At 37.5% G+C, this 17,786-nt stretch overlaps 1 protein-coding gene across 1 annotated transcript; it reads right to left on the bottom strand.

Moving 5' to 3' along the window:
• Positions 1–4,330: 4,330 nt before the first annotated feature.
• LOC149097778 (uncharacterized) lies at positions 4,331–8,592 on the bottom strand. The gene is made up of 4 exons (XM_089280421.1): positions 8,529–8,592; positions 7,814–8,278; positions 5,911–6,300; positions 4,331–4,753 (listed from the first exon to the last, which is right to left on the bottom strand). The coding sequence occupies exons 1-4, from the start codon at positions 8,590–8,592 to the stop codon at positions 4,386–4,388; spliced, it is 1,287 nt and encodes a 428-aa protein (XP_089136547.1). The 3' UTR covers positions 4,331–4,385.
• Between the last annotated feature and the right edge of the window lie 9,194 nt (positions 8,593–17,786).

The raw sequence follows: 17,786 nt of genomic DNA, 5'->3' as shown, positions 1-17,786 counted from the left end.
TTAGCGGCTGTGGGGTGCCTCAGGCTCATAACGAATGGTGCCTACAAAATACAAACGTGTTTCCGCCAGATTAAGAAAACGTGGAGAAAGAAGATCTTAGCCAGGGTTATTAGAATTCACAAAGAAAACTGTGGGTAGTCATTAATTTTTCCGAGATAATTAGCTACTGCTGACGGTAGCATTTTTCTGAAAAAAAGGTAAAGATATTTCTTCACAGATTCTCCTAAGGTTCGCCTTTACATGCAGAAAACTAAACATGTTAAAAAAACATCTTTAAACTACGTGGAAAGTAGTAACATAAAAACCACTTTTGATATGTATTTAAAGACAGAATCGTCGCAACAGCACTCCTCTGGCTTAGCTAAAATACAGTCTACATAACTTTTCCTCACAGCCAAAAACTAATGCATTGTCGAATAGGCTTGCCACTTCCAATTCATACCATAAAATGTAGCTGTAATCACCCCTTTGTTAAAAGTTAAATGAGTTGTTTCATCCTTTCGAAAACTTTGTCGGTGTCCGTTACTTTTTTCCTGTTACTTTCCAAGTAAGTTAAACATTGACGTCTCTTGCAGTTGTTTTGCGCGCGCATTATGCCATCTACAGTTGAATTTCAGTATGATTTTTACTACGGATACGATAAAAGATAGTTTTTCAGCTGGAAGCCGTTCACAGTTAGTGCTTAGCGATATCCTGCTTTTCTGGTAATCCCGGTTTTAGTACAGGCTCGTTTTTTTAGTGCGAAATTTGTTTCGGCCACAATAGAATTCTTTTAAGTCGCACGCTTGGTAGGGTAGTTAATTACGTCACTAGTTCCAACCCAAGCGCGCGCCTGGCGTTTAAACCATGCCTAAAAAAGAAGGTACCGTCCTTAACTGCCCTTCAGTAATTTTCTGAGTTTTTTTTTTTTCTTGATGGAAAAGTGACACGGCTAAGAAAATGTAAGAAGTTTCAATAAAACGTCGCTTATCATTACTTCCTGCGCACTATTCGTCAGTCTGTTGTCTTTTGCAAAATTTGATGGCACTTCCGGCAGCGAAAGACACAACTGTCCCGCTTTATCTGATCTAAAGATGCTCTACCGCATTAATTTTTCCCCTAAATTTCTCACATCCTGTTAATTTTTTACCCAAATATCCAGTATCCTGAAAACCCCTAATAGGGCCTCACTGATGAACTGATAAAGCTGATTAAGATACACAGATCATAATCTTTTGACTTGGTACTGTCTATCGACCCCCCCCCCCCCCCCCTCACCTACCCTGCAAAAATAACCTAGAAAATACCTGCAAGCAGAAGCTCATGTTCAAATCATTCTGGGAAAGCCAGTAACTAGTTTAGCCACAGAAATGCGCAAAATGGCTTTAATGTCGGTTACATTTTCACTTCCTACCCACCCTACCCCTACCCGTTGGAATGCGCATTTGTCAAATGTAACGCAATCTGTGGAATAATGGCGGATGCATAACAGATCAAAACAGAACTGAGCTTAAACGAGTTCTTGATGAGAATCCTCGATTAAGAGGAGGATTTTAAAGGCTGCTAACAGACTTCTGGGTCAATTAGGATCTCAGAAAATTGTTAAACTTCTTGTAAACGGCGGCTTATGAGGCGAAAGACAAATAATATTGATAGATGTTATGAAGTGGGCTTCGGAGAGTTGAAATCTGCTTAACCGTGGCGATGTCTGAGAGTGATTTCGTACACTAATCACCGAAAATGTGGCTGAAACAGACTGGAAATATAACATGAGGCATCGTGGAACATCCAGTTGTCGACATGTCCCGAGGTAAGTGGAATATGTCATTATTTTCTTTGTGCATCGTTATTTTTACGTTATTATGCTAATTAAGACGGCGGTCTTTGTTGACAAAAGCACAGCTTAAACTTCTTCTTCTAACATTTTACAGTTTTAACTGCCCCAAAATTTTATTGCATGTTTTTACAGGTGAGACATTGCTCTTTAAGTGGAGGGTAGTTTTGGGATCTCAAGTGATGTACTTTTGGCGATATTTTCCTTTAAACTTCGCCTTTTTTGTGGCGCTTCATCAGTAGTCCGAAAGGGAAGAAATTTAAAATTCTGTAGAAAAATCAGGTGATGATCAAATTGCCAAAACAGCCTCTCAATGTAACAAGAAACATTTGCTTGTCTCGAATAAAGGGTTTTTACCCGGATTTAGATCGTTTTCTTTGTATGGCAAATTGTTAAAAATGTGCCCTAAAATGGCCGCTGAAAGCCCTCTCAGAGGGGCAAAACCAAGATGGTGGCCCCAGCGCTAAAATACGAATCGGATTGAACTGAAAGTTATATTTTTGTGAATCACTTATCTAGACCATTCATCTGAGAAAGTTTGAGGAATTTGATTTTTACTGGTCCAAATGGCCATAGTTGAAAATTACAGAGGGCACCTCTTAATTGTTTTAATATGTATTTTTCTAGATTTTTACATATATATAACTATAGCTTTTTGATATTTGTATTTTAATTTTTTGATTTGAGAGCCACAAGTTTATTAGCTGTTAGCTACTTAGTGTTACCAAAGTGTTGACAACAACAACAACAACAATAATAATAATAATAATTTTTGCCAGGTACATGAAAGATTCAAGTTTGTATGAAAAAGTGCTCAATAAAGTTTGTTTTTATTATTATATAATAATGATAATGATAATAATGATAATGATAATGATGATAATAATGATAATAATAATAATACATTTATTAAAGTGTCTTTCGTTCTAGCTTCATTACAGAAACTAATTGGGAATACCTATGGTGGCCCAGAATTCTTATAGGAAAATCATATTAATATACATAAGATTTGTCAGTAAACTAGATGACATAAAATAAAAATAACAAAAAAGTAAAAAAAAATGAGCAATAAAAAATAAAATTATAATCAAATAAAAATATAAGAAAAATGAAACAAAATAAAAATAACATGAAAGTAAAATACTAAAATTGATAAAAAAATAACAAAAGGAAAATAAAGTAATATAAAAGTAAAATAAAATATAATAAAATAAAAAAGGTAAAAAGCGAAACCATACACGAATCTTGACGACGTGCCCAGTATTCTCATTGTACTGCTTTCTGGTGGATTGTGACGCTGTAAAAAGCTCACTACGTTAGACAAACTTTTCCTGTATTTCTGGGAAAAACTGCTATTATACAACTAATATCCTGCCTAATTGGACCCACACTACGTCCCATTGTTCTCATAGCCTCAATCTTAAAGCAAAGATGCTTTACGAGTTTTTGAAACAAGAATAGTGTTACACTTTTTAATTCATTGTATTTTTATTGCATTTGTATTGTTCACTGAAAACCCATTTTTGAGAGTGTGCAATAAAGTTTCATTCATTCATTCATAGCCCGAGCTACATACCGGACAGCTGATTCGTGCTGCCGAACATTTAACTGATAACCGACATTTTCAGCCCCCATCCAGACCCTGTGGGAACAGCGGTGGCCTCATGGTTAGGGCACTCGACTCCTGATCGAGCAATCCGGGTTTGAGCCTTGGCCGGGGGTATTGTGTTATGTTCTTGGGCAAGACACTTTACTCTCACAGTGCCTCTCTCCAACCAGGTGTATAAATGAGTACCGGCGAACGTAACGCTGGGGATAATCGGCAATGGTCTAGCATCCCATCCAGGGCGGAGTAGGAATACTCCGGTCTGCTGGACCACCTTGCTCGTATGCACACTTTTTCTATTTGTACGTTCACCTGTAATTTATACGATAGAATGGTTGAGGTCCAGGAAACCATTTTTAAACTACTGAAATGAAAGTTACACTCATATAATCAACGTACGAAACCACTACAAAATATGCATATAAATACGTAACCTCTTACTATAACCGAGTTCGAGGTCGCACTGTAAGTTACAGACCGAGAAAACGAGGTTAGAAAGATATTTATTATATCTCCGCTGTGTGTCTGACGGGTTCGGGAACGCCGGATTTCTATTCACGCGGAACCGCTTCAAATTTCTGACGCACCTCGAAAGCAAAACGAGTCAATTTGAAGTCGTTGTTAAGCGACCGGCTCTTGAGTCTTTAGCAGGTTTTATTACACAATTTCAGAAGTAAAAGAAAGTTTTAAACTTTTACTTGCTAAAAAAGGTAAGAACACTTTTCGATAAATCACGAAACATTTTGGCAACAAAAACAGCTTTAAATTTTAGCGGGCCGTACAGAAGAATACGGCCCGCTAAATTGACCAATCACAGCGCGCGTAGTAACTGAGAGATATAATAAGTAGGAATATAAATGTAAATTATTCCCAAAAATTCTCTGGTCGGCGGCTGTCAGTGAAGTGACCTCCTGAACTAGACAATATAAGCAGTTCCTTGACTTATCTCTTACTCTTACCCATAAATTATCGTTTCTTGAGAACACAAAAACTGAGACGAGCAGCTAGCCCAATAACCACAACCGTCAAACCAACACAAACAGCTATCAACACGATCTCCAACGTAGACAGCCTGTTCGTTTCCATGCCGCTAGCATCCTGACTTCTACTACCTGGAACACTTGAAGGATTTGAACCACTTAGTGTTTTGGTTGCAGACGCAGTAGTAGTTGCTGGTGACGGCTTGATTATCGTTGTTGTCGATGCGATCGAGTTGGTAGAATATTCTACCCTTGGTGATGATTCCAGCTTTGTTGAACCAGTTGGTACCAGATAATAAACGATTGTTTGAAGGTTTGCACATGATGAAGCGCGTGGAGTGCGGAGGACAGGTTCTATAAAGAAGCATAAATTGCCTTTGGCAAGAAAAAAGAATTCTGCCTATCCAAATAGTTTTAGATGCAACTAAAAAAAATAATGTCTGCTACAACCATTATGTTTTAGTTGAACTATCGTATTAACGCCCTACAAATTATTTAAGATCTTCTGCGAACCCTAATTAAAAATATACCACTTAAAAATGCACAACAAGAACAGAGTATTTTATTATTTTGACGAGAGCAACTCTAGAAGATACCTTGACGGCTAAAAATAGTGTTGTTAATTTCGTCCTTAACACCCTAAGTTAGACTAGAATCTGCGCGAGACGACAAGCATTCCCATCCTTTTCTTATGGTAGTATAGCTCGGATAATCACAAGAACAGTTCTAGCTATACACATTTAAATCCATGTTCAAAGAACTAACCTTAGGGTTGATTCCTAATTTTTTGTTTGGTTATCTACGTTGCGGTAAAATATTGAGTCGACTCAACGAAAATGACGATAACGTTCTTTGATTTTGGCAAATGCGGAAAAGTAATGTACTTAAATTACTGATAAGCGGTCTCAGAGCCCTTGCGGACTCAGTTAAGCTGACCTGCTGACTAAACTGACTTACGAAATTCAAGCAACAAAATCAATAAAACTACGATTTGATTTTGTCCATGGGAAGACGCAGATATTCGACGCCATAAATGAGTCCTTGGCTCCCTCACGACGACCTGGCACTGGATAGGTATCAGGTTAATTCTGATCTTTACCACAATTTTCCGTGTCTGCATGATTTCCGGGTATTGATTTCACTATTTGTGCCCCGACTCGTAAAAGTAGCATGGCTCGATGTTTAAGAAAGGATATACATGTGTGTTAGAATTTATACTTATCTTACCATAAGAGGAGATTTATTTAGACCGAATTTGACCCCTCCCCCTGATAAACACTTGGAATCCCTGTAGATTGTCCGGCAGAACGCTATCATCTATGGGCTGCGTGCCAACCGTGCCAGTACGAAGAGCTTTTTCCGCATTCTGGCCGCGCGGGAACAAAAAGATTCCAATTTGCTCTCGTCCGGAACGCGGAGAAAGCGCTTCGTACGGGAAAGCTTGCAACGCAGGCTACTATGAAAACGGCTTTAGACCGCTGAGGTGTCTGGGAAAAATCTTCAGTTCTTACCCGTAGTGAGGTTCCGTCGGCAGAAGATCTTGGTACTTAAAGCTCTTGAAGATTCATATTTGATCCACTTAACGCCCTGCGCTATGAAGTAAGCACGAGTATTGCTGCCAACAACAAAGGCTTTTGGCCACGAGATGTCGGTGTAATTAGGAAGAAACCAGCCCTCGTCGAAAACGTTTGTACATCTCCACTGTTCGTCGGTATTAATACCATTACTGGACGACGCCAGAAAGAAAACATCTAGTACGGAACTGTCCTCTACCTGTACCGCTTGAAGTTTGTGCTGGTCACTTACAACCGTCAAGCTGCCTGCTGCTTCTGCTGTGAAGATTCCATCAAGATACAGCCTGATGGTGTTACTTGGGTAAAAGCCAAGGATGGATATCAAAGCTATTGAAAGAATAATTAATTGTTCTGATAGTAAACGTCAAATATCTTGCGTGCATACGAAAAAAGAGTTTGTAGCGGAGCTCCATGGACCCGGAGGGCCACCAAATGGAGCACCATAAGTATAGGAACAGAACCACATGCATGCATAGAAATAGAAAACCATGCAACTCTTTTTTTATGGTCAACATGGCTAAGGGCGTGGATCGCGGGGGCGTGCGCCCTACGACGACGAGGACGACAAAAATCGACGACGACGACGTCACGCAACATGGCGGCCATACTCCAGCTAATAGGTCGAGCGAGGCATTCAGCTATGGTTTACAGCGTACATATTTGACATTGCAGATCCACGTAAGGGTCAATTGACACCTGTCAAAACCTTTCAGTTGAGCAGTATCACGTGACCATATCGCGGGCTCAGGTTTAGAGCTCAGCGAGGTCAAGTTTTTTTTTAAGTCGACAGCTAGGAATTGGTTTTTCGATGGGATCGCCGGCGCCAGTTACGCCAGGTTAATTTATTGTAATAGGAACGTTAATTCAGCTTTTAGGCTTGGCTAAGTCGATATATTATTGTAGGTAACATTTGCTTGCACATCTTGGAATACTGGGAAAAAGTACAGAACAACCAGTTTCAACTGTTTTCTTTAAAAACGCAAAATTAGCTATCACGTTGCGAGGTTGAGGGCACCTTCATGTTTCTCCCTCGAATACCAAGAAACTTACGCCTTTTCCCACCACTAATTTCGTGTTCGCATCTCTCAAATAAACCATATCAGACAAGTGGCTTCGGTAAATTGGAACATATTGATAGTTTATGTAATTGGGGCTTGAATTGCGTCAGTCCTAACAGTTAAATTCATGGCGCAGTATAGTTTCAAGGCGCCTTCTCGAATATTTTAAACAAATAACTAAGAGAGTGGTTTGTTTTAAATTACTTCTAGAAAACAAAAACCTTAAAACCAGCCGGTTTGCCTTAGAGTTTACTCGCGAGCGCAAAGTCATCCATTATGTCGCTTGCAGCTCAATTCTTACTGAAGAATGCTTTCTCTCTTATAAAGACGTCTCAGTCACGAGACGTCAGAGGAAATCGTCACCGCATTTCCGCTTGAAGCGAGCAAATACTATCAAAACATTAGAAATATCTGGGATTTTCTGTTGCTTTGCTTTCGCCTTTTCTGCCTTAGAAATGGAATTAAAACAAAAGAAGAAAGCTTGTTCTTAGTGTAACAGACCAAGAGCAGGTAGGGAAACTAAGCAAAAAGCTGAGAGGAATTTCCTTTGAACGTGAAACTTTTTCAGAGTTAATGGAAAACGTTTAAAAAGTGAGAGCGAAGCTACAGGAGTTGGACTAGACCAAATTTTACGAAGGCAAAAATCACGCGCTTAAATTGCGAGTAAGACGATGCAGAAACAAACTTCCTTGTCAGGGCGCCGAAGAAGAAATTAAGCTGAAAAAGGCAGTTAAAGGCTAAAACGCGATCGAAAAACTTGAAAGAGTCTCATTGATACTTACTGCTATTGCTATTTCTTTCCTCCTCACTAAAGCGACGTCTACAGAAAAATCTGATGGCTCGATTATTTGCCGGGTTAATCCAATAAAGACTTGATGGGATTCCATACACTCTTATTACGTTGTTATTGTAACTCATGTAGGCGTGCGGCCATGCATCGTCATTGAAATCGGTTTGCTCCCATCCATCTCCTGGGTTGTTGGTCTCTATGCATTTCCAGCTTCTATCCGTGACCACTCCGTTACTGAACACTCCGAGGAATCCACCCGACCATTCTTCTCTGTTGTGAACGGACACGGCGATGATTTTCGTTTCGCTAGAAAAAGAAATCCACCTCGCGGCGTCCCAGATGCCATTGTTGTGGCCAACAAGGCAGCCGTCTGCGAAAACAGTAAGGTTTTCGATACCGGCTAAAACCCCAACAAAATCTGCAAAAAATAAAATAAATGTGCCCAATACGTAATACACTTAAAACTCACAACTCAAATTTGAGGGGTGGCATGAATTGGTAAACTATTCAACAGACTGAATCGAATTATACAGAGAGAATTACTTCGCCGAGAATCATGGACGAGGAAGCGGTTCTGTATTGAGATGTTAATGTAATTTTCACTTATTGCCGGGAACATGGCGTAGTTTTTGTCGTTCTGTATATTGAAACAGTCGCATAATATGTGTTTGTCTGATCACCTGTTCGTAAGGTATAACTTCGTTTACCTTTTGTATTTGTTTGGCTTGTACGCATACACAGCCACAGGATAAAGACGAAAGCTCGGATCATTCTAGTTTCTGTTCCCCGATGTCACTACATGTACCTGAAACTGACTGGGATTATATGTTTCTGTACGTCAGTACATCAACTTGTAAATAGCTCCTCTGGAATACAAATGTATTTTCATACAATACATGTATTGCTGAAATATTTCAAGCAGGAAGAGAGAAATATCAATTAAACACCGCGTCAAATTTGACTTGTTAATCGGAGTTTTGAAATATCTCGCAAATAATACCACTGATTTTCTGATATCAGCAGATTCGTGAAACTGGGGTTATTTTTCTGTTTATCAATACATCAACTTGCAATGTAAGTTGTCCTGGAATAAAAATGTACTTAAAGCAGCTCAGTCACGGAAATTTGAGTTATTTTGCCGGCCACGTACAAAATTACCTTTAAATTGAAGGAAATCTGAAAATAGTAGTTTAGTAAGATAGGGGAACAAGGATGGTTAAAGATGGAGAAGATTAACACGGATTGCAAACGACAAGCTTTTAAGATGCGCAAACCGTGACGTAGCTCTTTTAGTTGGAGTTTTGTCCTTAACTTACTATGCACGCTGGTCGAATCTCTCTATATCGTGCCGTCTTGACAACTGATCTATCAAACATGCTCCTAATACAACATACATGTATTGATCAAATATTTCAAACAGGAAGAGAGAAATATCGATTTATCACCGCGTTACACTAACCTTGTTAATGAATTTTGAAATATCTCACAAATAAATAATACCACTAATTCGCTGATATCAAGAGATTCGAGAAATAAAACTAATATTCTAATAAAATGGCACCTTTTCTATTTCTTTCTTAAAATTTACATTCGCCTTTTTTTCTTAACATGATGTTGTAAGATAATTAGCCAAGCACATTTATCATCCTCCACATTGATGCGAGTTCCTGTTTTATGAATAAGTGACGACCACGTGATTATTGACTCAAGGTCACGATACCAAGAATTTTAGGAGTCAACGCTATGGAACTCTGATCTATAACTCGTACGCAAGTTTCTTACTAAGAAATGATAATTCTTAAGCATTATTGCTGGAAAGGCGAAAAGCCAATGAAATTTTGCTTGGCCGCACCGGGAAAGGTTAATAATGCAGGCAACGATGTTTGAGCAACCTCGTCCAATATAACGTTTCTTTCTATATTTTTCATTGATAAACATGGTTACCAAATTCATTAATATTACATTTCAGATTTCTCGTGCCAAAGATTCATATTTTTTATCATGGTGTTTGCACAATTCCGTATCTTTGGCACGAAATCCGGAGTAAGTCTTCCTTCTCATTATGGCTGCTATTTATAATAATAATAATAATAATAATAATAATAATGATAATGATGATGGGAGTGATAGTAATAGTAATAGTAAAAGTAACAGTAATAGTAATAATAATAGTAATACTGGTAATAGTAATAATAATAATAATAATAATAATAATAATAATAATAATAATAATAATAATAATAAGGATGACTTAATGGGGTAACTGAGGGTTGAATCGCGCTCATAAAAAAAGAAAATTATAGGTTTGGGTCCCCGCCCCTCTCTCGTGTACATGGGTCAGTGCTTGAAAGAGGTTTATACGAATAAATGAGTTAAACGTCATAACATCTAAAGGATTTGTTTAAAAAAATGTTTAAAAAAAATTTAAAAAAGTAACAGATTGCCGTTATGGAGACGACATTTAAGTGCATTGACTAAATTTGTAGCTCCAGGACTACTAAAATTAACATATTTCTTCTGATAGATAATTAATAAACGTAGTTTTTTTTTGGTAATTGGTCGTGAGATAATCAAGAACGTGTGTGTGCTGTTGAAAACAAACGGTACCCGTCACAAATACTGAATTTTTTTTTTTTTTTTTTACCATCTACCACAATCGATTCGTACGTTTTGGTCATAATCAGTCGGGTTAATTAATCTACAAATCGAATTTTGAGTGAACCAGTTTAATTTGAACTGAAATATATCAGCATTTTTAATTTGCAAAAAAGTGGGATCAATGTGAAAATTAAAAGTTTAACTTTTTTGCCATTCTGGGAACTTCATCGTTAGTAGACGCCAATTTAGTCAATCAAATTTCGGCGAGTTTGTCAATGGATAGACACTGGCGTAATCTGAATCAACACATTTTACTAAGGTTTTCTGTTTTTTCTTTTAAAAAAAGATGTAATTTCATTGATATTATACTACGAGTGGTATTTGTGTTAATCACATTAAATATGAAGAACTTCAGCTTCAATCTGCTGGACAGCAGGCACATGATAATAGGAATCATCACCGAATGGTTTGAGTTGAACGATATAAATAAGTTTTTTTCGCAAAAGAAGGTTAACTTCCAGACTGACGTTGGGTCAGTTTCACCAAACCTTAAACTTTACCTTGCAAATAGTTCGCAGGGTGCCCATGTAAAGTTAAACAGCCACGGTACCACGCATTCAAAAGGTGTGATGGTATTGTTCAAGCCAAATTTAGATTTTGAAATCGAAAGCGCCATCGCTGACAAGAAAGGTCGGTATCTGTTGCTAAAAACCAACATGTTTGAATCGTCCTTCTTGCTAAGCAATATTTACGCGCCAAATGACATTACCGCTCAGACAGCGTTTTTTCGTAACCTTGACAACATTCTTTTACCGTATGCAGATTCACAAATCATCTTGGGAGGCGACTTGAATTGCTCATTAGCACCTATAGATAAAACAGGTGGAGCTCCGGTGCAAAAGAAACAAAAAGTCATTGATGAGATTGAAGGCTTAGTCGGACGATTCAAACTTCAAGACATTTGGAGAGATCAACATCCCAACAAAAAACAATACACATGGCGCGATAATTCCTTGAAAGTGCAATGTCGTTTGGATTACTGGCTTGTTTCGAAAGAATTGCCGTCTGCCATTGATATAAACATCATCAACCCCACAATATCCGATCACAGCGCTATCGCTTTTACTTTACAATCCAAAGAATATGCTAAACGGGGACCCGGGTTTTGGAAAATTAACAACTCGTTGTTAAAAAACGCAAACTTCATTAATGAGCTCAAAAGCAAAATACCCGAATACAAAAATAAACACAGCTATCTCGCTGACAAAGGCCTGTACTGGGACATGCTCAAAATGGAGATAAGAGGATTTTGCGTCCAATATTCAAAAAGGAAAAATAGAATAAAAAGAAATAAGGAACGCGACCTTCAAAAAGAAATTGACGACATGATGACCTTACTGCAATCAAATAGATCAAAAGAAAACATTGCGAAGCTTTACCAATTAAGAGCCCAACTCAACCAGATTGCTGAATATAAAACTGAAGGAGCAATGATTAGAAGCAGAATACGTTGGCATGAACAAGGGGAGAAAAACACCAAATACTTTTTAAATCTCGGAAAAAGGAGGTTCACAAAAACACATATAACTAGACTTAAAACGGACGAAGAAAGGGAAACTACCTGCGAAAATGAGATTTTAGAAATGCAAAGAGCATTTTATGAAAATTTGTATGCAAAGGCCCCCTGCAATAGTGACACACATAATGCCTTCCTACAAGACCCCAACCTGGTTAAGTTAGAAGAGCACGACCTGCATGAGCTTGAACAGCTTTTATCTAAAAGCGAGTGTTTCAATGTCCTCAAACAGTGTGCCAAAAACAAATGCCCAGGCAGTGATGGCCTCTCGGTTGAGTTTTATTTGCACTTCTGGCATCTACTCGGCGAAGAAATGGTAGAAAGTTTTAATTACGCCCATAAATTAGGAAAATTAAATATCACTCAAAGACAAGGTATAATAAAGGTCATACCAAAAAAACGAAAGAACCGGCTGTATTTAGAAAATTGGAGACCATTAACGTTACTTAATGTTGATTATAAAATAGCAACAAAATCAATAGCTCACAGAATCGCTTAAGTCCTTCCCAAATTAATAAATGAAGACCAAACTGGCTATGTCAAGGGCCGCTACATAGGACAGAATATTAGACTCATCAATGACATCATGAAGATAACTGAGCTGGAAAACATTCCCGGCATGGCGATTTTTATTGACTTTAAAAAAGCCTTCGACACCGTTGACTGGAACTTCCTTTTTAAGACCTTGGAGGCTTTAAATTTCGGCCCTCAGTTACAACAGTGGATTCGAACCTTTTACGCTGACTGTTCAAGCTGTGTAACAAATAATGGTTACGCCTCCGCTTTCTTTAATCTACAAAGAGGTGTTCGCCAAGGGTGCCCACTTTCTGGCTCCCTGTTTGTGCTCTGCGCCGAAATTCTTGCTAACGCAATAAGGTCTAATGCAGATATCCAAGGAATCAATATTTACGGAAAAGAATTCAAAATTTCACAATACGCAGACGATACCACTGTTTTTGTTTCCGATAGTATATCTGCCCAAAATTTATTCCAACTGCTCAATGCCTTTCAAAACTGCTCAGGTCTCGAAGTAAACAAAAGTAAAACAGAGGGCATGTGGCTGGGCGCAAACAAAAACAACTTGGAGGAACCTCTAGACATAACATGGCCAAAAGATCCCATACTTGCGCTCGGTATACACTTCTCCTATGATGAAGAGGCCGCCTTTCAAAAGAACTTTGAACAGAAATTGTCTTCAATGACTTCCCTACTTAACCTGTGGTACCCTAGGAATTTAACTCTACATGGCCGTATTGTCATCCTAAAAGCACTAGCCCTTTCCAAACTTATTTATAACACCGCTGTCCTCCCTGTTACATCTAATTTCATTCAAAATGTTAATAAAGTTATATCCCAATTCGTATGGCGCAAGAAAACCCCAAAGATAAAGCAAACCACAATGATTGGACCGAGAGCAAAAGGAGGTCTTGGAATGCCTGATTTTGATGCAATAAACAACGCTCTCAAAGCGACCTGGATCCGAAGACTTGATAACGGTTACCCTTCCGCGAGCTGGACGCATATCCCTGTTACCATGTTAGAAAAATGTGGTGGCAAATTTCTCCTTAAGTGCAATTTTGATCTCAAAAATCTCAATGTAAGAATTCCTCTCAAATTTTACGAGAAAGCCTTGTTGGCTTGGCAGTCAATCAATTTGTTTACTCCGTCCTCAGAAGAGGAAATACTCGATGAAATTCTTTGGAACAATAGATTCATCAGGATTGGTAACTACTCAGTGTACTACAAAGAATGGCATGAAGCGGGTGTAGAAAAAATTAGAGATATCTTCAATGGTGACACATTTACATCTTACCGAGATTTCTGCTGTCACTTTGCCCTTAAAACTAACTTTCTAACCTATTACGGTTTATGCCAAGCAATTCCATCTAACTGGATTAAAACTTTGAAAGGCAAATTACAGCCGCATTCGAAGGAACCTACAAACATGGATAGAATTCCCCTTGAGAAGCTCTCTTGCAAACTTGCTACTAACTACCTTGTTGAAAAGAAGTTCGTTTCTGCCACCGCCGAAAAAAGACTGAAAAGAGCTAATTTGAACGACCAGCAAATTCATCAAACGTACATGATGCCTTTCAAGGCCACTAAAGATATTTAACTCTCGATGTTTCAGTTCAAGATTGCACACCATATTTTACCCACCAATGCTGCATTACATAAATTCGGTATTAAAGAGCACGACCGCTGTCATTTATGTGCTGAAAAGCAAACAATTACACATCTCTTCGTAACTTGCCCCAACGTCCAGCTGTTTTGGACAGAGTTTACTGATTGGTGGTACAGAAAAAACAATACTGTAATCACGCTCTCTGAAGCACAAATACTTTACGGCATCACAGACACCGTGCCTCTGTGTCTCGGTTTAAACCTCTGTACAATAATTGCAAAATATTATATTTACACCGCTTCAAAAAATGAGGAAGATTATTTTTTAGACGCTTTCTTGGCTACCCTTAGAAACAAAATAGAAATAGAAACTAGCAGAGCAAAGGTGCAAGTTAAACTGTAAATATAGCTAAATATACTGTAAATTGTCGCTTTCTTGTCATTTTTTTTTTTTTTTTTTTTTTTTTGCAGTTTTCACTAGTTCTAGTAACTGTAGTAAAAGTTTGTAGTAATTGTCCGCGATTAAAAAGTAGTGTAACGTAAGCGGTTTAAATAATACTGTTGTTTTCGTCAAGCATTGTAATTAGAGCAAGTTGTAATTAGCGTAAGTAGCTGTATTGTTGTAGTTTTATACGTAGTTTTTTGTAATTAATAATGTAAGTATGCGTGCTGTAAAAAATAGATAATTAATAATAATAATAATAAAAAAAAAAATGTAAAGTTAAACAAACTTTCTTAACTTGCTGTCTTCCGTCAGATAAAACAATATGCATCCGACCTTTTACCGTAAAAAGTGTGCTAGTTATTTGGCTGTGCTCCAGAAATACATATGTAGAAAGGCTACCAAGAAAACGGCTATTACTGGGCTTTTAGTGTTGACTTAAGCAAACGTTTCTTTAAGTCTTTCATCACTTAATGCCGAGCAATTGAGCGAGCTCGCTTTTTACGATAACTGCACAAATTCTCGCGCGTTCATTGGCTAATTTTTATTGTCAATACACGGACAGACACATGAATTTATAATTTATGCGACGCGTCAACGAGCGAGAGGGGATATTTGACAATTTGTTATCGTAAAAAACAAATTGATGTCAGTTTTTAATGCGTCTGTCCTGTTATTGACAATGAATTTCGTCATAACATTGTCAAAGTAGTCTGCGGATCCACAGCTACGTTGACAATGTTATGACGGAGTTCATGATCAATAACAGGACAGACGCATGAAAAACTGACGTCAATTTGTTACATTGAGCGAAGTGATTTTCAGCGAAGAAAATTGTTTCACCACGTTATGACAGAATCAATCGTTCCTATATGGGGACTGTTTATTAAAGCGCCTTAAAATTTGTGAAGTGGAACTCTGGAGTGATTTTGAAGTTTGTCAGACTGAAGCTTGCAAGGTGACGAGAATATAATTACATTCTTTTTTAATAAGAACATTGTTTTCCCGATCCAGGCTATATATTCTTAATTTTCTGCCGATTTTAGGCTGAAAATATTCTTGTGAATATTCTTAGATTATAGCGTATGACACTTCGTTTTCAAATGTATTAGGTGCTGAACGGTGTTAAAGTAGTTTTGGAGCCAGCTTGCAGGTAATAAGTCCTGATATGACTCATATAACTTCTTGTAGAAATATTATTAGCATCGAAAATACGGCTAGTGCTCTTCTTTGTTATTTTTTGTTGTTTGTTGGCTAGCTTTGCCGTTTAGAGAAAAGAAGAATTTTATACGGGTTAGGTAGATATATAGTTGTCATTCACACGTTTTCAACACAAAATTATATTCTTTTCAAAATCTCAGTCTCAGGTTTTTTCTGAAGATATTCTTAAAATTTCGCAAATTTCAGCCTCAATATTCTTAAAAGAGTGTAACGGAGTAAAATTGTTTATGTTCTTTTGCGTGCCGATGTCAAAACACCCATTTTCATTCCATCTAAGGTGTGCATTATGCAGGCAGATAGAATGGTTTTCCCTGCACCTTAATTACAAAGATTATTACAAATATAGAAATGTTTAGGATGAAAATATTATTGTGAATATTCTTAGATTACAGCATATGACATTTCCGTTATCAAATGTATTTGGTGTCTGGATTCTGGTAAAGTAATTTTGGAGCCAGCCTGCAGGCATTAAAGCCCGACATCACACACATAACTTCTTGCAGAAATATTACTAGCATTGAACACACGGCTAGCGCTGTTTTTGTTGCTTTTTGGTTAGTTTTGCCGTTTAGAGAAAGGAAGAATTTATAACGCTTAGTTTAAGACAAATTTTTAACACAAAATAATATTCTTTTCAAGATCTCATTCTCGGGTTTATCATTAAAATGTTCTTAAAATTTCGCACACTTTAGCCTGGGAATTCTTAAGAAATATATTCTTATAAAAAAAAACGGGTATCGAGTTTGCGATTGTCTGTTTGGTAAAAGGGATGAATTATCACTCAATTCGGCAATCGCAACAGACAATCAGTAGAATTTTGTAAGATCGCTTTTTCATGCTGGGAAGCGTTTCTATGTAAGTAATATTCTTTTTAATATTACTATCATATCAAAAATCTTCATAAATGATCAGGTGATAACTTTTTCATTAAGTTTTATCTATCTCCAGTCAAATCACATGTTATTTCACGTCGAGAGCAAATGAGAAATTATCTGCAATTTAAAACCAGAATTACTAAGACAATAAGTTGTAAAAAGTTAACAATGGACCTTTAAGAAGAGAAAATCTATAACCAATAGAACTTAAGCTATACGGTAAGTTTTATTGTCCAATCAGATCAGCTGTTAATTGCAAATTGTAACCAGGAATACATTTTCACAATGACCTTCGATTTTGTGTAACTAAACGGTCCTCTTGAAAACTTGAGGTGTACCGGTCGTATTAGAAGGAAGCTTGATGGTGAGTTCAATTGTAGAAAATTTCTGGAGAGTAGAGTCTGGGGTCATATTGTCTGATTACTGTGAACACTTTAAGATAACATTGCAAAGAGGGTAAATTTTAATAAGTTTTTTGGGTTTCTCGTACACTTTGCCTGAAAAATTGCTTTTTTTATTGTTTCACTTAAACACAACGTTGCTTGCTAAGACTCTCTAGCAACAAGATTGCTGGTAATCCTCTGAAAAAGCCGCTTAAACTTCAATTCTGTTGCGTTGTGCATCCCTGAGTCACATTGAGGTTATAATTTGGTTGAATTTCAGTGGCTTGCGCTAAAAACGCACAAATAAATTCCCCTTGCTCATTCAAAAGAATATCTTATTGCGAACATTGCGCAAAATGTAATTTATAGGACCATCCGCATGCATGTTTGTCGTTATTCAGATAGCTTTTCGTATATCATGCCGGGGCTTTTTTAAATAACCAAAGAAGAAGACTGACCTGGCCTGAGAATCAGATAAAATTCCTACCTGATTTGTTAAATATATTTTTAATTTTGTGGTTAAACTTCACTTTCACACATCTAACCATCCGCGACTATTGACACCTGGTTTTCAATTATTTTGTTTATCGTTAGGACCTCCCAAATCAGGAACATTCTAGGAATAATTTATGGGTAGATCGATAAGAGCGTTGCTTGACAACTAAAACACGCTAAGGTACACACTGAGTTTTATCCGGTAATTTAATTGTCTCTTCTGCCTTGGATGGCAAAACGCGGACGACCAT

This window comes from Orbicella faveolata, unplaced genomic scaffold, assembly GCF_042242905.1.
Source record: "Orbicella faveolata isolate gen_17 unplaced genomic scaffold, um_ofav_v1 contig_47, whole genome shotgun sequence".
Lineage (NCBI taxonomy): Eukaryota > Metazoa > Cnidaria > Anthozoa > Scleractinia > Merulinidae > Orbicella > Orbicella faveolata.
The sequence above is the reverse complement of the archived record's forward strand: the minus strand, read 5'-3'. Positions and strand labels throughout refer to the sequence as shown.